Below are 26029 nucleotides of genomic sequence, written 5' to 3' on the forward strand. Positions count from 1 at the left end.
TAGGACGTTGCCATGAGCAGCACCACAGATATTGAGAATGAGCGCGATGCAAGACATTACTCTCACACAGTCCGACAGAGTATCTGCACATTTGCAAGGGTGCGCTTCACGCCACTAAAACATGGTAGCTACGGGACCAAAACAGCAGAGAGGTTAAGCCCGGCACTCCAACACTCTTAGCTGTTTACGGAAACCAGACCGATATTGCTGTTTTACTTTATCTTTTAAGGTAAACTGTTATTCTTCCCCCTGTAACAACAACAGAGTGACAACCAACAGGGATGTCTCTGAGCTGTCCCATGGTGTCTCATACGGTAATGTTGCGTATGCACAGTGTGTCACAAGAGATGAAACGGAGACAAAGACTCCCATTTCCTGCTTACACCACGGAACATCTGCCAGGACCAATCACAGGCAAGACGCCACGACATGCCTTAGTTCCCCTGGCACCAGACTTGCGTTTTCCTGCCTACGGGCGCCCTGGTCTAAAATAATTGCAATATATAGGAAATAGGATGCCATTTGGGACGTGGTCTAAATGAATAAATAAGCCTAGAAGAGGCAAACTAACACAATAACAACAACAGAAAGGTCAGGCTTCATGGATGCTGGGCGGAAGGGTACGGAGCAGAGCGGGGGGTTGTTTTTTTGTTTTTGTAAATGTTTGTCTGGGAGCAGTTTTACAAAGGTTACCATGTCATAGAGTCTCGATGGTATGGCAAGAGGGAGGCTATGTCCCAAATGTATCCTATTCCCTACTGTATGTAGGGTCCCAAGTCCCTATGGGCCCTGGTCAAAAGTAGTGCACTACATAGGGAATAGGGTGCCATTTGGGACGCAGACAGAGAGGCAGCGCAGCACTGTGGGTTCCTCCATGTGGAGGTCTCCCTCCTCCCCCCCCCCCCAGGACCCCAGGGGCAGAGGCTGACTGAGACGCACCCTGACAGGGGCCAGCAGGAGGCTGGCACATCCCAGCCAGCTCCAGCACCAAGGGGCAAGCTGGAGCCACGCTCCATACCCCCTACTCTTCATCCACCCACCCACCCACCGACTTGCAACTGATGGCCAAGGGGCGAGAGAGGGATGGGTGGAGAAGAAAGGGAGAGTAGAGAAGAGGAGGGTGAGGTACTCCGGGAGCAGGACAAGAGGACAAGAAGGAGAGAGGAGAAGAGGAATGGTAAACAGGGAGTAAAGGCAAAACAATTAAAATAAATAAATCATAAAGGAGGTCAATGTAAATAGTCCGGGTAGCCATTTGATTAACTGTTCAACAGTCTTATGGCTTGGGGGTAGAAGCTGTTCAGGTGCCTTTTGGTTACAGACTTAGCGCTCCGGTACCGCTTGCCTGCGGTAGCAGAGAGAACAGTCTATGACGGGCGGCTGGGGTCTTTGACAATTTCTTGGGCCTTCCTCTGACACTGCCTGGTATAGAGGTTCTGGATGGCAGGGAGCCCGGCCCATTGGGCCGTTCTCACCACACATCTGTAGTGCCTTGCGGTCGGATGCCGAGGAGTTGCCATACCAAGAGGTGATGCAGCCAGTCAAGATGCTCTCGATGGTGCAGCTGTAGAACATTTGAGGATCTGAGGGCCCATGTCAAATCTTTTCAGCCTCCTGCGGCGGAAGAAGCGTTGTCGCGCCCTCTTCACGGCTGTGTTGGTGTGTTTGGACCTTAGTGATGTGTACACCGAGGAACTTGAAGCTCTCGACCCGCTTCACTATAGCCCTGTTGATGTCAATGGAGACGTGTTCGGCCCTCCATTTCCAGTAGTGCACGATCAGCTCCTTTGTCCTTGCTGACGTTGAGGGAGAGGTTGTTGTCCTGGCACCACACTTCCAGGTCTCTGACTCCTCCCTATAGGCTGTCTCTTCGTCGTCGGTGATCAGGCCTACCACCGTCGTGTCGTCTGCAAATTTGATGAGGGTGTTGGAGTTGTGCGCGACCACCCAGTTGTTGCTGAACAGGAGGGGACTAAGCACACACCCCTGAGGGTACAGGAGGGGACTAAGCACACACCCCTGAGGGTACAGGAGGGGACTAAGCACACACCCCTGAGGGTACAGGAGGGGACTAAGCACACACCCCTGAGGGTACAGGAGGGGACTAAGCACACACCACCCTGATGGGCCCCCGTGTTGAGGGTCAGTGTGCTGGATGTGTTGTTGCCTACCCTCACCACCTCAGGCCGGCCCGTCAGGAAGTCCAGGATCCAGTTGCAGAGGGAGGTGTTCAGTCCCTGTGTCCTTAGCTTAGTGATGAGCTTGGAGGGGACAATGGTGTTGAACGCTCAGCTGTAGTCAATTAACAGCATTTTCACGTAGGTGTTCCTTTCATCCAGGTGGGAGAGGGCGGTGTGGAGTGCAATAGATATTGCGTCATCTGTGGATCTGTTGGGGCTGTATGCGAATTGGAGTGGGTCCAGGGTTTCTGGGATGATGGTGTTGATGTGAGCCATGACCAGCCTATTAAAGCATTTCATGGCTACAGACGTGAGTGCTATGGGGCGCTAGTCATTTAGACAGGTTACCTTGGCGTAACCACTACCACAATATTAATTACCAGTTCACCACAATATTAATTACCAACACCACCACAATATCAATTACTAGTTCACCAGGCAACATTCCACTCCAAACCGGTTTAATGGGAAAACGTATGAACACCTTGTTGAATTGATTACAAACAGCCTCCTTTTCTTTTAGTTCAAACAAAGGAGGGAGGAGGGAGGGAGGGAGGGAGGGAGGGAGGGAGGGAGGGAGGGAGGGAGGGAGGGAGGGAGGGAGGGATGGAGGGAGGGGAAAATATAGTGAACAAATTGTCACACACTGTTATTTCCCTTGTTTTATTTCTATCGTCATATCACCTGGAATTTGTTTGAACGACTTCAGATGGGGAAGGGAAGTAGCATGTTTCCCATTATGATTACAGCATGTAGTTGATAATGTTTACACCAGGCATTTAATGCATTATTACAACATGGAGTTGATCATGTTTACACCAGGCATTTAATGCATTATTACAACATGGAGTTGATCATGTTTACACCAGGCATTTAATGCATTATTACAACATGGAGTTGATCATGTTTACACCAGGCATTTAATGCATTATTACAACATGGAGTTGATCATGTTTACACCAGGCATTTAATGCATTATTACAACATGGAGTTGATCATGTTTACACCAGGCATTTAATGCATTATTACAACATGGAGTTGATCATGTTTACACCAGGCATTTAATGCATTATTACAACATGGAGTTGATCATGTTTACACCAGGCATTTAATGCATTATTACAACATGGAGTTGATCATGTTTACACCAGGCATTTAATGCATTATTACAACATGGAGTTGATCATGTTTACACCAGGCATTTAATGCATTATTACAACATGGAGTTGATCATGTTTACACCAGGCATTTAATGCATTATTACAACATGGAGTTGATCATGTTTACACCAGGCATTTAATGCATTATTACAACATGGAGTTGATCATGTTTACACCAGGCATTTAATGCATTATTACAACATGGAGTTGATCATGTTTACACCAGGCATTTAATGCATTATTACAACATGGAGTTGATCATGTTTACACCAGGCATTTAATGCATTATTACAACATGGAGTTGATCATATTTACACCAGGCATTTAATGCATTATTACAACATGGAGTTGATCATGTTTACACCAGGCATTTAATGCATTATTACAACATGGAGTTGATCATGTTTACACCAGGCATTTAATGCATTATTACAACATGGAGTTGATCATGTTTACACCAGGCATTTAATGCATTATTACAACATGGAGTTGATCATGTTTACACAGGCATTTAATGCATTATTACAACATGGAGTTGATCATGTTTACACCAGGCATTTAATGCATTATTACAACATGGAGTTGATAATGTTTACACCAGGCATTTAATGCATTATTCAGTCAGATGCTAATAAAGCAGACTGTTGATTTACTAATGGTTTACACAACCCCAGGCTTTATTTACTAATGGTTTACACAACCCCAGGCTTTATTTACTAATGGTTTACACAACCCCAGGCTTTATTTACTAATGGTTTACACAACCCCAGGCTTTATTTACTAATGGTTTACACAACCCCAGGCTTTATTTACTAATGGTTTACACAACCCCAGGCTTTATTTACTAATGGTTTACACAACCCCAGGCTTTATTCCAATTAGGAATATCAAAACCTAACAACCAAAAATAAACTTGTGAGAGAGAAGGGAAAACAGAGAGCAAGAGAGCGAGAGGTTGTAAGAAAGTCAGCAAGAGATTTTCAAAAAGCATTTTGTTTGACATTCCTCAAGTATTATGTAGTTTCATTTAGTTTGTTTTAGCTTAACTGCTGATTGATAATGTCAATATGGTACATACACAGTACTACACGCTTTTCATTGAAAACCAGTGATAATGAAAGTGCTACAATGGTAAAAAGAATGGCTAGGATTCTCTGTTGCTCACAACAAAAGGGCGGAGGTGTTTTATTGTCATCTCCGCAATTAGACAACCACAGATGTGTGTGCCTCCTGGCAGGCACCCAGTCACAGACAGTTCCTAAATTAATATCTCCTCTCCTTCTCTCTCCTCCTCTCTCCTCCTCTCCCCTCCCCTCTCCTCCTCTCTCCTCCTCTCTCCTCTCCTCCCTTCTCATCCTCTTTCCTCCCCTCTCTCCTCCTCTCTCCTCCCCTCTCCTCCTCTATCCTCCTCTCTCCTCCTCTCACTTCCCCTCTCCTCCTCTCTCCTCTCCTCTCCTCTCCTCCTCTCTCCTCCTCTTTCCTCCCCTCTCCTCCTCTCATCTCCTCTCTCCTCCTCTCTTCTCCCCTCTCCTCCTCTCTCCTCCTCTCTCCTCCCCTCTCATCCCCTCTCCTCCCCTCTCCTCCTCTCTCCTCCTCTCTCCTCCTATCTCCTCCTCTCTCCTCCTCTCTCCCCCCTCTCATCCTCTCTCCTATAGCCTCCTCTCTCTCCTCCTCTCTCCTCCCTTCTCATCCTCTCTCCTCCTTTCTCCTCCCCTCTCTCCTCCTCTCTCCTCCCCTCTCTCATCCTCTCTCCTCCCCTCTCCTCCCCTCTCCTCCCCTCTCCTCCTCTCTCCTCCTCTCTCCTCCCTTCTCCTCCTCTCTCCTCCTCTCTCCTACCTTCTCATCCTCTCTCCTCCCTATCTCTTCCACTCTCTCCAACAGGTTGAAGTTGAAGGAGAGAACCTCTCCTAGGAAACTAAACCAGGTGCCTCACCACTAAAGAGTGAATTGGCATTATAGCATGTGAGTTAAATTAAGAACAAAATTATATTTTCATGTAACATTCTCTCTACGTGTATTCTGACCTTGAATTTAACCATTAGAATAGCATGCTATTCACCCGCTATTCATTGGGGGGTGGAGATCAAAGAAATGAAGGTGTGGTGGAGGTGTGTCTACAGATATGCTGTATTCTGACCTTGACTTCATTCCCTCATAAGTCCACCACCTTTACGCATGATGGAACCATGAATAAGATGGAGGTTTTATATTGATCCCTATTCTGAACCTGTCTCTCTATATACATTCTAGTGAGTCTGTCGAGAAACTTCTAATCAAAGGTACACAGTATTTAAAGGGATGGCGTTAGATAAATGTACTGAAAAGCCAATTGAATGAAAAGTCCACGAGAAAATCTGTTGGCCAGCAAGTGGGAGGGTTTTCAGCGGTTTAATTCAATTTTATTCAGTAAGCGCAAGAGAAGCCACACCTGCAAAGCCCATTACGAACCTGCATATGTTAAGTCTGAATACCAAGTACTGAGAAGTGCTTCAATCAAACCGCATATTTTTTTTTTATAGATTTCCTCAGTCTGAATCGGGCCCATAGATAAATATGTTGCTAGATAGAGAACATTCATGATGGCCTAACAGCTGAAATGTTTTTACCTAAAAATGTATGTCTACTCTCACTATGTCTATCCCCATTTCTAATCAAAGAATGATTAAAATCCTTCACCCTTTTAAGTGCAGATCCCCCCCCCCCACAGCATTTGATGTGACGATACAATATATAGATACTCACTTTAACAGAAGGGCGTCTGCGATGAGACCGAAGCAGACTGCAACAGCTTTAAACACTGCGGGAGCAGGCGGGTTTTGGAGGGTCATCATAAAGTACACCAGGTAGGGAACCAGCAGGCCCAGCAGAGCCGTAGCGGAGACCAGCAGCACCCAGGACTGCCACTGGCAGCACAGCCACCTCCACGGGGACTCTCTCTGGAGCTGGTACTGCAAAGACACACAGGGTTAGATACAGCAAGTAGGAACATTTAATATTGACATAATAAATGTCTTCTGTCTATTCAGAGGAAAGCAAAATAATCCTCCAGCTTACCAATGCATTGCAGAACACCCCAGAAAACTGTCCAATAGGGAGTAGAGAAAGGTTATCCATGAAAGGAATGTTCTGATAATGTTAGCTATTACCTGGCTCATTCAGTACGTTGCTAGTAGGACTTAACTACATGGCTCAGTAATTGAGACCCAGCAGGGGATCAGATAACTTGGTAAAGACCCAGTAGATAACACAACAGTGGGACAATCCCTGGCTTTCACAACCATTGCTTGTGTTGTAAAGAACCTCTAGCCTACACTGAGGATGCGTCCCAAATGTCACCCTATCCCCTATATAGTGCAGGACTTCAAAAAGTAGTGCACTATAAAGGGAATAGGGTGCCATTTGGGAACGCAGGCCGAAGGCAGCCTAATGGAAAGCAAACAATGACTCTATTGTTGGAGTAAACAGTTGCAGAGTGATGCAGCCTCACACCTGTCACGTCTCCCTTCCCCTTTCTGTTCTTACTCAAGCCCCATCCCAGCCCCACCCTATCCCCAGCTCCATCCCCAGCTCCATCCCCAGCTCCATCCCCAGCCCCAGCTCCACCCACGCTCCAGCCATAGCCCCATCTCCAGCTCTGTACCCATGTCCAGCCCCATCCCCCAGCCCCATCTCCAGCTCCAGCCCCATCCTCAGCTACAGTCCAAGCCCCATCCCCATCCCCAGCCCCATCCCCAGCCCCATGTCCAGCTCCATCTCAATCCCAGCTCCATTCCCAGCTGAAGTCCCAGCCCAGCTCCACCACAGCTCCAGTCTCAGGCATGGTGCTCTAAAGAGGCTGGAGACAGCTTTTAGCCCTCTACCAGGCCACAGAAAGCTTTTATGAAGAAAACAGGGACAGTCACTTTTGTTATTTCCCACATAGCTCTAACGTAAGCCAGCATGTTACTGGTGTCCACTCGAGCTTTGAGCATCATTTGAGCTTAACATTTACATTTAGGGGAATTTTATGAGGGGAAATATTTGTTTTGGGAATTTTCAATGTCGGCTCTATGCCTAGAAATGCCCCCAAAGGATGCCAATTTCAAATTCTCCCAAAAAGTGTTTAAAATTCTAAAAACTGTCAACAATGGATATTAACTGAAACATGATCATATACTGTATAGTTTCTTGCAATAGCCCTCTGTGACTTTAAATAATATTTCTCTCAAAGCTTTGATTCCTAAAAGATGTGTCCGGAGATTTGATGAACTCCATCAGATTCGTCAAATATCCTGAATGAATCAGGAATGAGCAGGGCCAGCTATACCGTAAGGACCCCTTATTCATGTCCTCATTACATGTGGTCCAATAACACTCCTGGTCTGGAAAGTTCTCTACTTTTGATAGACTTAAACAAACTATTTTGGAATCACCATGGTCACAGCCATAAACTGTCAACTCCAACTGCCTGATAGATTCAAATAAAATACGAATTTCGGTTCAAATATGTTACACTGAATTATGTTTTAGAGTCATAAAGCAACCGTGAATAACAAAATTGCTACTGTGTCATACCACTTCAATGAAGAAGAAAACTCAGTTAAATATAAACCCCGTCAGATTTTTGTCTAAAGTCAACGTCAACAAGAGTGCTGAAAGAGATGATAGAATGGTTATGTTTTTATTGGGGATTTTCAAATTAATCATTTTCCATATTTTACAAATGTTTGTATTGAACTTGTATTTTTAGAGGCAAAGATATGTCTGTTTTGAGTACCTGTTGTCAACTCCGTCAGTGGCTTGTCAACTCCGTCAGTGGCTTGTCAACTCCGTCAGTGGCTTGTCCACTCAGTCACTGATAGCTAACCCCCCTAAAAAAAATATTGTAATCACTGTTCTGCAAAATGTGCTCAAACAATTGAAGTATTTTGCTGTGCTAGACCAAAGAGATAATGTTTGCTTTATAAATGTTGTTTTATATTCTAAATCATGCCAAAATGCTAATTAATTTAGCCCTGGAGCATTTAATAGTGCTATAAAACAAAACAAAAAGAAGTTTGGAGATTTGTATTATATATTTGAATAATCTAACGTTAAAATTAAACAATCAAGGCCTTTAAACACTAGTTGGACAATAATTGTAAAAATGAAATGCCGTTCACGGTGTCTGACGGAGTTGACATAAATCCAGGTAGTTGTATTTTATGTAGAATAAAAAGGAAGTTGTTCCTTTATGTGGTGTGATAGCTGATACAAAATATACATATATAAAACAAAATGGTTCATATTAAGACAAATATTTATGGAAAAAAACTTTTGGTTCATACACATTTTGATAGATGGAATTTCATGGCTTTTTCATGACGTCTCCATGACTTTTAACCAAAGTTCCATGACTGACAATTGGTGGCGTCTCTATGTATGTATAAAAAGTAAGTGTAATGTGGTATCAACACTGGGAGGCTGCTCTCTGATCCCATGTACCATCTCCTGTCGTTGTGCAAGGCACTTAACCCCTACAAAGTAAAATAAGTGTTGGGCAACTGTTTAAAACACATGTGGTCAACCCCTCAGTCTGGAGAGCTACTGGGTCTGCAGGCTTTTGATCCAGCCCTGCTCAAACACATCAGAGCCAGTTTATCAAGGTCCGGCTGAGCATCTCATTTCTAAAATATGGATTGTTAGAGGGGTAATGGAATAAAAGCCTGCACACCCATTAGCTCTCCTGGAGGATGGTTGACTACCCTGTGTAGGGTGCCGTCTTTCGGATGGGACGTTAAACGGGTGTCCTGACTCTCTGTGGTCACTAAAGATCCCATGGCACTTATCGTAAGAGTAGGGGTGTTAACCCCGGTGTCCTGGCTAAATTCCCAATCTGGCCCTCATACCATCATGACCACCTAATCGTCCCCAGCCTCCAATTGACTCATTGATCCCCCCTCCTCTGTCCTGTAACTATTCCCCAGGTCGTTGCTGTAAATGAGAAGGTGTTGTCAGTCAACTTACCTGGTAAAATAAGGGTAAAACAAAAATAAAATCCCTTTGATGTCTAACATTGCAACATTACAACCAAATACGTTTTTATGCCTTTTGAAATAATTTGCTCATTCAATATATCAAAGATCAAATGTCTATGGTAGGTTACAAATATTTTTATTCAGCTGAAGCAAGCCCACAAATTTGCAACCATCAATTGAGTTGCAATGTCCCATACATTGGATGCCCAAATCAACTGGAAGTATCTACAAAACACGTTTTGAAGCCACATAATCCAAAAGAAAGGATACATCTAACCTTTTTTCCTAAAATGATTGTTCGCTAATCATAAATTATTATTTTGATTCACATGATTCAATTCACCACGATTCGTCATAAAGAATTGTTTAAATGAATCATCTGAATCATTCAAACAAGTTTGTATTGCCTTATCCGTGATTATATGGCCTTATTCGTGAGAGTCGGTGGAACGTTTTTTGGGACATGAGAAAAACATTAATACATGCTAATAACAGCTAAACAGCTAACTAGAGGGTACAATATAGGTGGAGGGTTAACACCTTTAGTTGTCTTGATAGATGTGGAGGGTTAACACATTTAGTTGTCTTGATAGATGTGGAGGGTTAATTTCTTTAGTTGTCTTGATAGATGTGGAGGGTTAACACATTTAGTTGTCTCTCCCTATTTTGATTTATAGAATCTCCCTATTTTGATTTATAGAATCTGATTTCCCTGTTTTTGTGTTGCTCCACTTTTTCAAGCGAAGGTCTTTTAAGGAAGTATGCACAGACGTTCACTTTGCCTAGCGACTGAACCTAGTATGCAGAGGCCTTTATACCAGTGGGGAACCATCAGGACCTTCAGAGAAGACCTAAAGATTTATAAAAATGGGTATATATATATTTTTTTTTTCCTTCTATTTCATCTTTACAATAATTGTAATACTTTTCTGATTTCATCTCTTCAGGTTCTGTTGGAAAGACAAGGGTTAATACTGAATAGAAAAAATCATCCAATCAGGATTTTCTTTGGTGGTCTCTGGGTAAATTTGTTTTAACTCAGCCAGCCATTGACTAGGCCTTTAGAAGCTGAACAGAAGGCCTCTGCCATTCAATTGTATTAGAGCAGAATTTTGGAATGACACTGGAATGAACCAATCACATTGTGACTTGCACATTAAAAAAAATAAGTGCTGTGTCTAGGCCTTCGAGAAGGCCTAGACACGTCACTACTGAGAGCACAGTAGGCAATGAATTCATAATACAGAATAGTAAGCCAATAAACAGCCAATACAGTAGGTAGTTGTAGGTTGTAGTCTGCTATAAAACCTTAGAAGAAGAAGAAGAAGAAGAAGAAGAAGAAGAAGAAGAAGAAGAAGAAGAAGAAGAAGAAGAAGAAGAAGAAGAAGAAGAAGAAGAAGAAGAAGAAGAAGAAGAAGAAGAAGAAGAAGAAGAAGAAGAGAGCGCAAGAGAAAATAATCAGTGTCGCAAGCATTAGTTTTCCCATGCTAACACTAATAACGTTAGCTAGCTTGTGTTGTAGTAGTGTGACAATGGTGGCTGCAGCAGCTGTTATCAACTTCAAGTTTGTTAGCATCACCCTTTTCAAGATTAACTTTCAAACTTTGTTTACAAATGATCATCTGTTGGCACTGTTTTTTTGTTGCAGCTCGATTGCTGTTAGCTATCTCTTCGAGAAAAAAAATGACTGTGAAACATTGTTGCATTTCATCTTTAGATCACCGGTTAGTGTGATGAATTTGATTCAAATACATTTGCAATGGGAAGTAATAGCTGGTTGGTTAATTTACTTTTTTGGACATGAAATGATTGTGCTTTTGTATTGGTATGATTTCTTGGGACCTACTGGAGTGAATGGGCTGCTTTAACATTGTTTGACGTGTGACCTCTCCTGTCTATCAGCCCTGTCTATGTGTTTGACCAAAAACTGTCTCTCCTTCAGCGCCATGGAGTGCACGGCTATTACGGTCGATGTCCTTTCAGCACCATGAGCCTGACACCTTTGATGTGACACTGTTGTTGTTCAGTCGCTAAATGACAAAAAAAAAAAAAATGTTGCTATTGGTGAAGAAGAAGTGGTGCCGGAGAAGATGGCTGCCGTTTTACAGCCATCTAACCAATTGTACTATTATATGTGTGTTTTTTTTGTCGCGTTATTTGTAATTTATTCTGTACATAATGTTTCTGCCACCGTCTCTTATGACCAAAAAGAGCTTCTGGATATCAGGAGAGCGATTACTCATCTCGTATTGGACGAAGATTTTTTCTTCAACGAGCCGGACGCGAAGGATATCCTACAGACACCCGACAAGGCCCAAATCCCTGTCATTCGCATGAGAAAGAGACAGAGATATCGTGGACGTAGGTCGGGGTGCCTTGTAAGGATTCGATGGCGAGCAAGTAAACTGCCTCTTCCATCAATCCTATTAGCCAATGTTCAATCATTTGAGAACAAATTGGACGACCTAAGATTACGGTTATCCTACCAATGGGACATTAAAAACTGTAATATCTTATGTTTCACCGAGTCGTGGCTGAACGACGACATGGACAACATACAGCTGACGGGATATACGCTACATCGGCAGGATAGAACGGCTGACTCCGGTAAGACAAGGGGTGGCGGTCTGTGTATATTTGTAAACAACAGTTGGTGCACAAAATCTAATACTAAGGAAGTCTCGAGGTTTTGCTCGCCTGAGGTAGAGTATCTCATGATAAGCTGTAGACCACATTATTTACCAAGAGAATTTTCATCTATATTTTTCGTAGCTGTCTATCTACCACTACAAACCGATGCTGGCATTAAGATTGCACTGAATGAGCTGTATAAGGCCATAAGTAAACAGGAAAACGCTTAACCAGAGGCAGCGCTCCTAGTGGCCGGGGACTTCAATGCAGGGAAACTTAAATCCGTTCTACCTAATTTCTACCAGCATGTTAAATGTGCAACCAGAGGGGAAAAAAAACACTAGACCACCTTTACTCCACACACAGAGACGCATACAAAGCTCTCCCTCGCCCTCCATTTGGCAAATCTGACCTTAACTCTATCCTCCTGATTCCTGCTTATAAGCAAAAACTAAAGCAGGAAGCACCAGTGACTCGGTTAATAAAAAAGTGGTCAGATGATGCAGATGCTAAGCTACAGAACTGTTTTGCTAGCACAGACTGGAATAAGTTCCGGGATTCTTCAGATAGCATTGAGGAGTACACCACGTCAGTCACTGGCTTCATCAATAAGTGCATCGATGATGTCGTCCCCACAGTGACCATACGTACATACCCCAACCAGAAGCCATGGATTACAGGCAACATCCGTACAGAACTAAAGGGTAGAGCTGCCGCTTTCAAGGAGCGGGACTCTAATCCGGACACTTATAAGAAATCCCACTATGCCCTCCGACGAACCATCAAACAGGCAAAGAGTCAATACCGGACTAAGATTGAATTGTACTACACCGGCTCTGACACTCGTCGGATGTGGCAGGGCTTGAAAACTATTACAGACTACAAAAGGAAGCACAGCCGCGAGCTGCCCAGTGACACAAGCCTACCAGACGAGCTAAATCAATTCTATGCTCGCTCTGAGGCAAGCAACACTGAAACATGCATGAGAGCACCAGCTGTTCCGGATGACTATGTGTTCATGCTCTCCGTAGCCGATGTGAGTAAGACTTTTAAGCAGGTCAACATTCACAAGGCCGCAGGGCCAGACGGATTACCAGGACGTGTACTCTGAGCATGTGCTGACCAACTGGCAAGTGTCTTCACTGACATTTTCAACATGTCCCTGACTGAGTCTATAATACCAACATGTTTCAAGCAGATCACCATAGTCCCTGTGCCCAAGGACACTAAGATAACCTGCCTAAATTACTACAGACCTGTAGCACTCACGTCTGTAGCCATGAAGTGCTTTGAAAGGCTGGTCATGGCTCACATCAACACCATTATCCCAGAAACCCTAGACCCACTCCAATCTGCATACCGCCCCAACAGATCCACAGATGATGCTATCTCTATTGCACTCCACACTGCCCTTTCCCACCTGGACAAGAGGAACACCTACGTGAGAATGCTATTCATTGACTACAGCTCAGCGTTCAACACCATAGTGCCCTCAAAGCTCATCACTAAGCTAAGGATCCTGGGACTAAACTCCTCCCTCTGCAACTGGATCCTTGACTTCCTGACGGGCCGCCCCCAGGTGTTAAGGGTAGGTAACAACACATCTGCCACACTGATCCTCAACACGGGGGCCCCTCAGGGGTGCGTGCTCAGTCCCCTCCTGTACTCCCTGTTCACCCATCACTGCATGGCCAGGCACGACTCCAACAGCATCATTACGTTTGCTGACGACACAACAGTGATGACAACGATGAGACAGCCTATAGGGAGGAGGTCCGAGACCTGGCCGTGTGGTGCCAGGAACACAACCTCTCCCTCAACGTGATCAAGACAAAGGAGATAATTGTGGACTACAGGAAAAAACTAGAGGACTGAGCACGCCCCCATTCTCATCGACAGGGCTGTAGTGGAGCAGGTTGAGAGCTTCAAGTTCCTTGGTGTCCACATCACCAACAAACTATCATGGTCCAAACACACCAGGACAGTCTTGAAGAGGGCACGACAAAGCCTATTCCCCCTCAGGAGACTGAAAAGATTTGGCATGTGTCCTCAGATCCTCAAAAAGTTATACAGCTGCACCATCGACAGCATCCTGACTGGTTGCATCACCGCCTGGTATGGCAACTGCTCGGCCTCCGACCGCAAGGCACTACAGAGGGTAGTGCGTACGGCCCAGTACATCACTGGGGCCAGGCTTCCTGCCATCCAGGACCTCTATGCCAGGCGGTGTCAGAGGAATGCCCTCAAAATTGTCAAAGACTCCAGCCACCCTAGTCATAGACTGTTCTCTCTGCTACCACACTGCAAGCGGTGTCTAGGTCCAAAAGGCTTCTCAACAGCTTCTACCCCCAAGCAATAAGACTCATGAACAGCTAATCATTGCTACCCGGACTATTTGCACTGGCCCCGCACATTGACTCTGCACCGGTACCCCCCTGTATATAGTCTCCCTACTGTTATTTTATTTTACTGCTGCTCTTTAGTTATTTGCTTAAAAAATATATACTTAACTCTTTAATTTTTTTTTTTTCATTGTTGGTTAAGGGCTTGTAAGTAAGCATTTCACTGTAACGTCTACACCTGTTGCATTCGGCGCATGTGGCAGATAAAATTAGATTAGATTTGATTTGAAAGTGTGATAGTGGTGTTGGCTACCATAAGTTGTGTAAACAGTGCCTTATTTTATGCTGTACGTCATGTTGTGTCCATGCCGGTTCTGTCTCTGTGTGCGCGGCAGCCTGAAGCGTGGCCAGTCCTGTTTCATTCATTCATAATGCCATCAAAAAGTATTGTTCCTCCTTCACTAGAACTAGAAGGTCCGACCACAGAAGATACTGTATATAATGTCGGGTGCGTTAAGTGATGCTATGTTTTTTTGGTTATTTTCTTGATTTTTGGAACATATTTAGTCACGGTTCACCTCTGTTTTATACTGTATTTGTCATTGTAAGATCATGCAGCGCTGCTTATCAATGCCTTAGATGGGCATGCACTGATTTCAGTGAATGCCAGAGGTATATTTCTCTTTAGCAAACCATTAACAATCTTTTATAACTCTCTGAAAATTCCTTTCAAACAGGAAATGCAGAAATCGAATTTTGCCTGTTTACTTTGCCGTACTTGTTAACCGTTATCATTAGCTACTGAGAACCATTGTGCTGATGAAAATACACAAGGAAATCATTTGATCAATACTTTAAACAAAACATCTACATCTAGAGAGACATTCTATTGATCTATTCTCGTTACTTGTTATTTGCAGCTTTCAGTCTAACATTGCAGTACTTTCAATTTTGAGTGTGTCTGAGATTATTTCCTTGATTGTTTTCACCTTGAATGGCCAAAAGGATAAGAGAAATGTCTTTGTTAACAGAAACATATTTCTTCTCCCAGTAAAACGGACACAAACGGACACAGCTCCCAAGGTAAAAGCTTTTGAGAGCTAATATGTCGTCACACAATGGATGCCATTTAATTTTTTCCCCGCTCTCTGTCAGAGAAAGACCTGAAGTGATGGTCAGTCTTTAGGTCTTAACTAATAATAGAAAGTAGATAGCTCCAGGCTGTTAAAAGTTTTAATGGCACAATGGTGAAAACGGTGCATTTAATTTCACTGTGGTTGTGTGTTTTTCTTCCCCCTCCAATGTTCCCTCAGCGCTTGGCCTTCAGTTCTATCAAGACCAAGCCTGCATGGTTAGAATCTGGTTAAAAAGCAGCACAAAAGCCTCACTGTATCAAGTAGGAACATTTAATTATCCGTTAAAGACTTAGCTAGAAGGAGAGCAACATTTATTGAGGCAAAACCGTCGTGTCCGGGGAATTATGTCTGATAGATTTTCTGAAAGCTCGTATGAATGTAAGCTGTCTAGTATTCATGTCAGTACAATTGACAAGAACTAGAGTGGTCCCAAAGAGAGTCACAGAATGGTCTATCTGTTAAGGAGGCCTTCATGAGAAATACTATTAAGATCTTAGGCCGTCAATGGCCTTAGGCTCTCTCAGTACTTTCCACAGTATGAACACAGTCATGCAAATAAGCATTGACTGTGTTCCAAATGGCACCCTGTTTCCTATCTAATGCACTACTTTTCAGCAGGGCCCATAGGGTGTAGAATAGAGTATCATTTGGGATGCATGGAGGGCCATGTGGGATGCAGACCTTGTCTGGTGAAGTGAGACGATTCAACTACTCAAATTAATTATGGCCTTTTCAGATTTCATATAAAGGATAATTGAGACTGTTACAATTTTAACGTCGAGCATGAATGCAGACAATTTATTTTTATTTTTTTTCCCAACAGCCAGAATCAATCGTTGTGAAACTTTGTTATACAGTGGGGGAAAAAAGTATTTAGTCAGCCACCAATTGTGCAAGTTCTCCCACTTAAAAAGATGAGAGAGGCCTGTAATTTTCATCATAGGTACACGTCAACTATGACAGACAAATTGAGAAAAAGAAATCCTGAAAATCACATTGTAGGATTTTTAATGAATTTATTTGTAAATTATGGTGGAAAATAAGTATTTGGTCACCTACAAACAAGCAAGATTTCTGGCTTTCACAGACCTGTAACTTCTTCTTTAAGAGGCTCCTCTGTCCTCCACTCGTTACCTGTATTAATGGCACCTGTTTGAACTTGTTATCAGTATAAAAGACACCTGTCCACAACCTCAAACAGTCACACTCCAAACTCCACTATGGCCAAGACCAAAGAGCTGTCAAAGGACACCAGAAACAAAATTGTAGACCTGCACCAGGCTGGGAAGACTGAATCTGCAATAGGTAAGCAGCTTGGTTTGAAGAAATCAACTGTGGGAGCAATTATTAGGAAATGGAAGACATACAAGACCACTGATAATCTCCCTCGATCTGGGGCTCCACGCAAGATCTCACCCTGTGGGGTCAAAATGATCACAAGAACGGTGAGCAAAAATCCCAGATCCACACGGGGGGACCTAGTGAATGACCTGCAGAGAGCTGGGACCAAAGTAACAAAGCCTACCATCAGTAACACACTACGCCGCCAGGGACTCAAATCCTGCAGTGCCAGACGTGTCCCCCTGCTTAAGCCAGTACATGTCCAGGCCCGTCTGAAGTTTGCTAGAGTGTATTTGGATGATCCAGAAGAGGATTGGGAGAATGTCATATGGTCAGATGAAAACAAAATAGAACTTTTTGGTAAAAACTCAACTCGTCGTGTTTGGAGGACAAAGAATGCTGAGTTGCATCCAAAGAACACCATACCTACTGTGAAGCATGGAAAGAATGAATGGGGCCATGTATCGTGTGATTTTGAGTGAAAACCTCCTTCCATCAGCAAGGGCATTGAAGATGAAACGTGGCTGGGTCTTTCAGCATGACAATGATCCCAAACACACCGCCCGGGCAACGAAGGAGTGGCTTCGTAAGAAGCATTTCAAGGTCCTGGAGTGGCCTAGCCAGTCTCCAGATCTCAACCCCATAGAAAATCTTTGGAGGGAGTTGAAAGTCTGTGTTGCCCAGCGACAGCCCCAAAACATCACTGCTCTAGAGGAGATCTGCATGGAGGAATGGGCCAAAATACCAGCAACAGTGTGTGAAAACCTTGTGAAGACTTACAGAAAACGTTTGACCTGTGTCATTGCCAACAAAGGGTATATAACAAAGTATTGAGAAACTTTTGTTATTGACCAAATACTTATTTTCCACCATAATTTGCAAATAAATTCATAAAAAATCCTACAATGTGATTTTCTGGATTTTTTTTCTTCTCATTTTGTCTGTCATAGTTGACGTGTACCTATGATGAAAATTACAGGCCTCTCTCATCTTTTTAAGTGGGAGAACTTGCACAATTGGTGGCTGACTAAATACTTTTTTTCCCCACTGTAAATACTGTTGGAGTTTCACAATTTGAATAATTGTATTGAATTGTACTGCATACAATATTCCATTTGTATACTTTTTCATACAATTTCATACACAATTTAAGTCTAAAGGTCAGCCTTTAAGACTAGTGTGTCACGATCGTCGAAAGGAGTGGACCAATGCGCAGCGTGGAATGCGAACATCTTTTATTTATATTTCACCACACGAACAAAAACAACAAAACGATACGTGAAGTCCTTGGGTACATACACAAACCAACACGGAACAAGATCCCACAATACACTGTGCCAAACAGGCTGCCTAAGTATGGTCCCCAATCAGAGACAACAAGCAACAGCTGATTCTCGTTGCCTCTGATTGAGAACCACCCCGGCCAACATAGATACACATGAACTAGATCCTAAACACAGAACACAAACACATAGAATCTACACACCCTGGCTCAACATATAAGAGTCCCATAGCCAGGGCGTGACATAGTGTAGCTATTTTAATGATTGTAACTGTTATTACAAGTAACATAAAAAAGTAAAAAACTATTAAATTGTATGCACTCACTACTGTAAGTCGCTCTGGATAAGAGTGTCTGCTAAATCACTAAAATTAGAAAATTTTAACATAACAATATAGTCATTGTCCAAAGTATTCACTGTGTCTGTTGGAAGTAACACGTGGATTCTCACTGGATGAAATGTATTGTGTGGTAACTCTGTACATTTGGATGTGTGCACCTGAGACTTAAAACAGGTAAATGTACCATTGTATGTATCACGTTTTATCACCGTTGTATCACCATTGTATCACTGTTGTATCACGTTGTATCACCATTGTATCGCTGTTGTGTCACGTTGTATCACCATTGTATCACGTTGTATCACCATTGTATCACATTGTATCACCATTGTATCACGTTGTATCACGTTGTATCACCATTGTATCACGTTGTATCACCATTGTATCACATTGTATCACCATTGTATCAAGTTGTATCACCATTGTATCACGTTGTATCACCATTGTATCACATTGTATCCCGTTGTGTGTATTGTTGTATGTGAAACACCATTGTATGTACATTGTATGTGAAAGATGACTTACAGGAGTACAGTATATAAAATAATATCTATAAGTTTAGCAAGTGAAATAATTGTATGAATAGAGTTTCTACCTTACTAACTCAACATGGCTACAACAGACTGATATATTAGCCCACTAGTTAACAAAAAGAAAAGTCCACACAGCAATGTGTTTATCACGTCTTTATGTTTTATGAATATGACCTTTAAGGACCCGTTACAATCAATCAATAAGCAGGCAAGAGGCCTATTGGGATTATTTAAAACCACAGATGCTGAAAGTAGGGCACTATTTATCCAAACAAACGCAATCATTATTAATGAGAGAGCACAGTTAACCCAAATACATTTATTTCCCACACATTTGTTTATTCTCCACAGTAACCACAGCAGTAGTATTTCCACTCTACTGGGTGGAATCATCCAGCACCATTCATTTGATTTGCACAATATTAGGGATATTTGTAATTGATATAAAGGAAGAGGTATAAGGAAATTCAGAAACGCAGTTATTGTATTAAACAGGTTAGAAATTCACAGTACAGAACAGTATTTTGGGGAAAATTGATGTAAAAAAAAGTAAACACACAAGAGTTCCGGCAGCGTGTGCCACAGACATTAGAAAACACATTCACAATAGCATGTTCCTGTGGGGAATTTGTAACTAATGACTGATAACAGAGTTTACCACTTGACACACTCATAGGCCTATGAACTCTAGCCACTAAAAGAGAACAACATGCAAAATTGCCTTTGCACACGTGGGGGGATGAAGACTTTGGCTCTGAGGCCATTGGTGAGAACAAGCAGACATTTTAGATTATTCATATATTTCTGGCTTCTTCCTTCTGGCCCATGTTTTGCATAAATCTTGTTGTCTGGCATGGGGAGGGAGTACACTGTCTTGTTTTGGCATGGGGAGGCAAGACACTGGCATGGGGCGGGAAGAGACTGGCATGGAGAGGCAAGAGACTGGCATGGGGCGGGAAGAGACTGGCATGGGGAGGGAAGAGACTGGCATGGGGAAGCAAGAGACTGGCAAGAGACTGGCATGGGGAGGGAAGAGACTGGCATGGGGAAGCAAGAGACTGGCAAGAGACTGGCATGGGGAGGGAAGAGACTGGCATGGGGAAGCAAGATACTGGCATGGAGAGGGAAGAGACTGGCAAGAGACTGGCAAGGACATGCAAGAGACTAGCAAGGACAGGCAAGAGACTGGCAAGGAGAGGCAAGAGACTGGCATGGGGAGGCAAGAGACTGGCATGGGGAGGGAAGAGACTGGCATGGGGAGGCAAGAGACTGGCAAGGACAGGGAAGAGACTGGCAAGGACAGGCAAGAGACTGGCATGGAGAGGCAAGAGACTGGCATGGGGAGGGAAGAGACTGGCATGGAGAGGCAAGAGACTGGCATGGGGAGGCAGGAGACTGGCATGGGGAGGCAAAACAGCTAAAGACAGCTAGTTACGGCCTAAAGACAGCTAGCTAGGGCCTACAGATAGCTAGCTAGGGCCTACAGATAGCTAGCTAGGGCCTACAGATAGCTAGCTAGGGCCTACAGATAGCTAGCTAGGGCCTACAGATAGCTAGTTACGGCCTAAAGACAGCTAGCTAGGGCCTAAAGACAGCTAGCTAGGGCCTACAGATAGCTAGCTAGGGCCTACAGGTAGCTAGTTATGGCCTAAAGACAGCTAGCTAGGGCCTACAGATAGCTAGCTAGGGCCTACAGATAGCTAGCTAGGGCCTACAGATAGCTAGCTAGGGCCTACAGATAGCTAGCTAGGGCCTAAAGACAGCTAGCTAGAGCATACAGATAGCTAGCTAGGGCCTACAGATAGCTAGCTAGGGCCTAAAGACAGCTAGCTTGGGCCTACATATAGCTAGCTAGGGCCTACAGATAGCTAGCTTGGGCCTACAGATAGCTAGCTAGGGCCTACAGATAGCTAGCTAGGGCCTACAGATAGCTAGCTAGGGCCTAAAGACAGCTAGCTTGGGCCTACAGATAGCTAGCTAGGGTTTACAGAGTAGAGCAGTCTGTTGTCTGACTGGTGAAAGCCCTGGAAGCAAACTGCCCCAAAGCTGCATAGGACACATAACTACTAAAAGGCAGCCAACAACATGTTGAAATGACCTCTTAATAATAATACCTCATTTTTACCAGCATGTCATCTGTGCAACTAGAGGCGATAAAACTCTAGATCACCTTTACTCCACACACAGAAACACATACAAGGCCCTCCCTTGCCCTCCCGTATTGAGTGCGTCACTGGCAAATCAGACCATAACTTTGTCATCCTGCTTCCTGCTTAGAAGCAAAAACCAGTGGAAGTACCAGTGACGCGCTCAATACGGAAGTGGTCCGATGAAGCGCATGCTAAACTACAGGACTGTTTCACTAGCACAGTGAAACAGTCCTGTTCTGGTATTCATTTGATAACATTGAGGAGTTTACCACATCAGTCACTAGCTTCATTATTAAGTGCATCGACGACGTCGTCCACACAGTGACCATACGTACATATCCCAACCAGAAGCCATGGATTACAGGCAACATCCGCACTGAGCTAAAGGCTAGATCTGCCGCTTTCAAGGAGCGGGACATTAATCCAGACGCTTATACGAAATCCTGCTACGACCTCTGACGAACCATCAAACAGGCAAAGCTTGAATACAGAACTAAGATTGAATCCTATTATTATTTCTATCGGTGTCCACATCACTAAGGGATTAACATGGTCCATATACACCCATACAGTTGTGAAGAGGGCATGACAGCACCTCTTCCCCTTCAGGAGGCTAAAAAGATTAGGCATGGCCCTCAGATCCACAAAAAGTTCTACACCTCTTGGTACGGCAACTGCAAAGCACCCGACTGCAACGTGCTACAGAGGGTGGTGAGTACGGCCCGGTACATCACTGGGGCTGAGCTCTCTGCCAACCTGGAACTCTATACCAGGCGGTGTCAGAGGAAGGCCCAAAAAAAGACACCCAAGCCATAGACTGTTCTCTTTGCTACCGCACGGCAAGCGGTACCAGTGCAAGTCTGGAACCAACAGGACCCTGAACAGCTTCTACCCCCAAGCCATAAGACTGCTAAACAAGACTGCTAAATAGCTAATCAAATGGCTACCCGCTGCTGCTACTGTCTATTAGCTATCCTGTTGCCTAGTCACTTTACCTCTACCTAAATGTACATACAGTTGAAGTCGGAAGTTTACATACACTTAGGTTGGAGTCATTAAAACTTGTTTTTCAACCACTCCACAAATGTCTAGTTAACAAACTATAGTTTTGGCAAGTCGGTTAGGACATTTACTATGTGCATGACACAAGTAATTTTTCCAACAATTGTTTACAGACAGATTATTTCACTTATAATTCACTGTATCACAACTCCAGTGGGTCAGAAGTTTACATACACTAAGTAGACTGTGCCTTTAAAAACAGCTTGGAAAATTCTAGAAAATGATGTAATGGCTTTAGAAGCTTCTGATAGGCTAATTGACATCATTTGAGTCAATTGGAGGTGTACCTGTGGATGTATTTCAAGGCCTACCTTCAATCTGTGTGCCTCTTTGCTTGATATCATGGGAAAATCAAAAGAAATCAGCCAAGACCTCAGAAAAACAATTGTAGACCGCCACAAGTCTTGTTCATCCTTGGGAGCAATTTCCAAACGCCTGAAGGTACCACGTTCATCTGTACAAACAATAGTACGCAAGTATAACACCATGGGACCACGCAGCCGTCATACCGCTCAGGAAGGACACGCGTTCTGTCTCCTAGAGATTAACATACTTTGTTGCGAAAAGTGCAAATGAATCTCAGAACAACAGCAAAGGACCTTGTGAAGATAACAGGTACAAAAGTATCTATATCCACAGTAAAACGAGTCCTATATCGACATTAACTGAAAGGCCGCTCAGCAAAGAAGAAGCCACTGCTCCAAAACCGCCATAACAAAGCCAGACTACGGTTTGCAAATGCACATGGGGACAAAGATCGTACTTTTTGGAGAAATGTCCTCTGGTCAGATGAAACAAAAATATAACTATTTGGCCATAATGACCATCGTTATGTTTGGAGGAAAAAGGGGGGGGGGGGGGGGGGCGCTTGCAAGCCGAAGAACACCATCCCAACCGTGAAGCACGGTGGTGGCACCATCATGCTGCGGGGCTGCTTTGCTGCAGGAGGGACTGGTGCACTTCACAAAATAGATGGCATCATGAGGAAGGAAAATTATGTGGATATATTGAAGCAACATCTCAAGACATCAGTCAGGAAGTTAAAGCTTGGTCGCAAATAGGTCTTCCAAATGGACAATGACCCCAAGCATACTTCCAAAGTTGTGGCAAAATGGCTTAAGGACAACAAAGTCAAGGTATTGGAGTGGCCATCACAAAGCCCTTACCTCAATCTATAGAACATTTGTGGGCAGAACTTAAAAAGCGTGTGCGAGCAAGGAGGCCTACAAACCTGACTCAGTTACACCAGCTCTGTCAGGAGGAATGGGCAACAATTCACCCAACTTATTGTGGGATGCTTGTGGAAGGCTACCCGAAACATTTGACCCAAGTTAAACAATTTAAAGGCAATGCTACAAAATACTAATTGAGTGTATGTAAACTTCTGACCCACTGGGAATGTGATGAAAGAAATAAAAGCTGAAATAAATAATTCTCTCTACTATTATTCTGACATTTCACATTCTTCAAATAAAGTGGTGACCCTAACTGACGTAAGACCGGAAGTTTTTACTAGGATTAAATGTCAGGAATTGTGAAAAACTGAGTTTAAATGTATTTGACTAAGGTGTATGTAAACTTCCGACTTCAACTGTAGCTAGCTCCATTTCCTCGTACCCCTTCATATCGTTATTACGTGGTACTCCCAGTATATAACCATGTTATTACCTGGTACTCTCTGTATATAGCCATGTTATTAGATGGTACTCCATGTATATAGTCATGTTATTACCTGGTACTCCCTGTATATAGCCATGTTATTCCTTGGTACTCCCTGTATAAAGCCATGTTATTACCAGGTACTCCCTGTATATAGCCATGTTATTACCTGGTACTTCATGTATATAGCCATGTTATTACCTGGTACTTCCTGTATATAGCCATCTTATTACTTGGTACTCCCTGTATATAGCCATGTTATTACCTGGTACTTCCTGTATATAGCCATCTTATTACTTGGTACTCCCTGTATATAGCCATGTTATTACCTGGTACTTCCTGTATATAGCCATGTTTCTACCTGGTACTTCCTGTATATAGCCATGTTTCTACCTGGTACTTCCTGTATATAGCCATGTTATTACCAGGTACTTCCTGTATATAGCCATGTTATTACCTGGTACTTCCTGTATATAGCCATGTTTCTACCTGGTACTTCCTGTATATAGCCATGTTTCTACCTGGTACTTCCTGTATATAGCCATGTTATTACCTGGTACTTCCTGTATATATCCATGTTATTACGTGGTACTCCCTGTATATAGCCATGTTATTACCAGGTACTCCCTGTATATAGCCATGTTATTACCAGGTACTTCCTGTATATAGCCATGTTATTACCTGGTACTTCCTGTATATATCCATGTTATTACGTGGTACTCCCTGTATATAGCCATGTTATTCCTTGGTACTCCCTGTATAAAGCCATGTTATTACCAGGTACTCCCTGTATATATCCATGTTATTACGTGGTACTCCCTGTATATAGCCATGTTATTACCAGGTACTTCCTGTATATAGCCATGTTATTACCTGGTACTTCCTGTATATAGCCATGTTATTACCAGGTACTTCCTGTATATAGCCATGTTATTACCTGGTACTTCCTGTATATATCCATGTTATTACGTGGTACTCCCTGTATATAGCCATGTTATTACGTGGTACTCCCTGTATATAGCCATGTTATTACCAGGTACTTCCTGTATATAGCCATGTTATTACCAGGTACTTCCTGTATATAGCCATGTTATTACCAGGTACTTCCTGTATATAGCCATGTTATTACCAGGTACTTCCTGTATATAACCATGTTACTTTTACTCGTCATTGTTATTCATTATTCACTGTGCATTTATTACTTGTGTCACTATTTATTGTTGAAAAAGGACCCTTAAGTAAGAATGTCACTGTTAGTCTGCGTCTATTGTTTACAAAGCATGTGACAAATACATTTGTATTTGATTTGATTGATTTGATAAAAGCCAGTTCACTGTAAAAATATGAGGGGATTGGTGTAAAGGCTGATGGTGTAACTTATGGAATGAAGGGGAGCAAAGCCAAATCGTTTAGCTACATTAGGCTAAACAACATGGGGGTGCCTTGACAATAGTGTACAATAAGTATCATATTTCCAATCGTTGTAATTTCTAGTCTGCCGAACTCTGTGTGTTTGAGTTGTATGTCAGAGAGGCAGACACTGATACTGCCTGCTGCTGAAACAAGCTTCGAAAACAAGCTCCGACATTCATTCAACTTGTTTGCCGACTGCGGGGGTTAAGTTCCAGCAGCAACGCAGCACTCACTCCACTCTGCGCTGAGGCCAAACTAGTGGAGCCCATTAAGTTATAGAGATTAAAAGCCTGATGCCTCCACTCACATTCACCCCCTTACACTCCCCATCCACTCCTCCACCCCTCCTCCAATCCTCCACCCATCTACTCGGTATTACACTTCCAAAGCAGAGAGGTGATTGATGAGAAGCATCAGGCTGACTGGAATCTCCTTTTTCATTAAAGCCGTCTGGCTGCGTCTCAAATAGCACCCTATTCCCTTTAGTGTATGACGTTTGACCAGAGCCCTAAGGGGTCCTGGTCAAAAGTAGTGCACTAGAAAGGGAATAGGGTGCTACTTGGTGCACTGCCTAACTCGACATCCTGCCTGCTTCAACACAGAGGAAAAGAGAGAGGGAGGAGGGGGAGGAAGGGGGGATATGGAGAATTTAAAAGGAGATAAAGTGCTAACATTTCTACCTTGTATCCTACATTCATCTCTGGTGAAATTAAGTTTCCTCCACAATTATTTATTAATTGGGTAGAGGAGAGAAAACAACCCCTGTGTGTGATAGAGAACTCTCTCTCTCTGTCTCTCTCTCT

General features: G+C 43.3%; 1 protein-coding gene across 1 annotated transcript in view; it reads right to left on the bottom strand.

The window, feature by feature from the left end:
- LOC311130218 (uncharacterized protein) overlaps positions 1 to 26029 on the bottom strand; it is a 170646-nt gene that overhangs the window by 9192 nt on the left and 135425 nt on the right. Inside the window, exon 3 of the mRNA XM_084162916.1 lies at positions 6083 to 6288. Coding sequence (XP_084019042.1) covers positions 6083 to 6171 — 89 coding nt within the window. The 5' untranslated portion in view covers positions 6172 to 6288. The remainder of the gene's footprint in view (positions 1 to 6082; positions 6289 to 26029) is intronic.

Source organism: Coregonus lavaretus (assembly GCF_964263955.1).
Source record: "Coregonus lavaretus genome assembly, chromosome: 6".
In the NCBI taxonomy this organism is placed as follows: Eukaryota; Metazoa; Chordata; class Actinopteri; order Salmoniformes; family Salmonidae; genus Coregonus; species Coregonus lavaretus.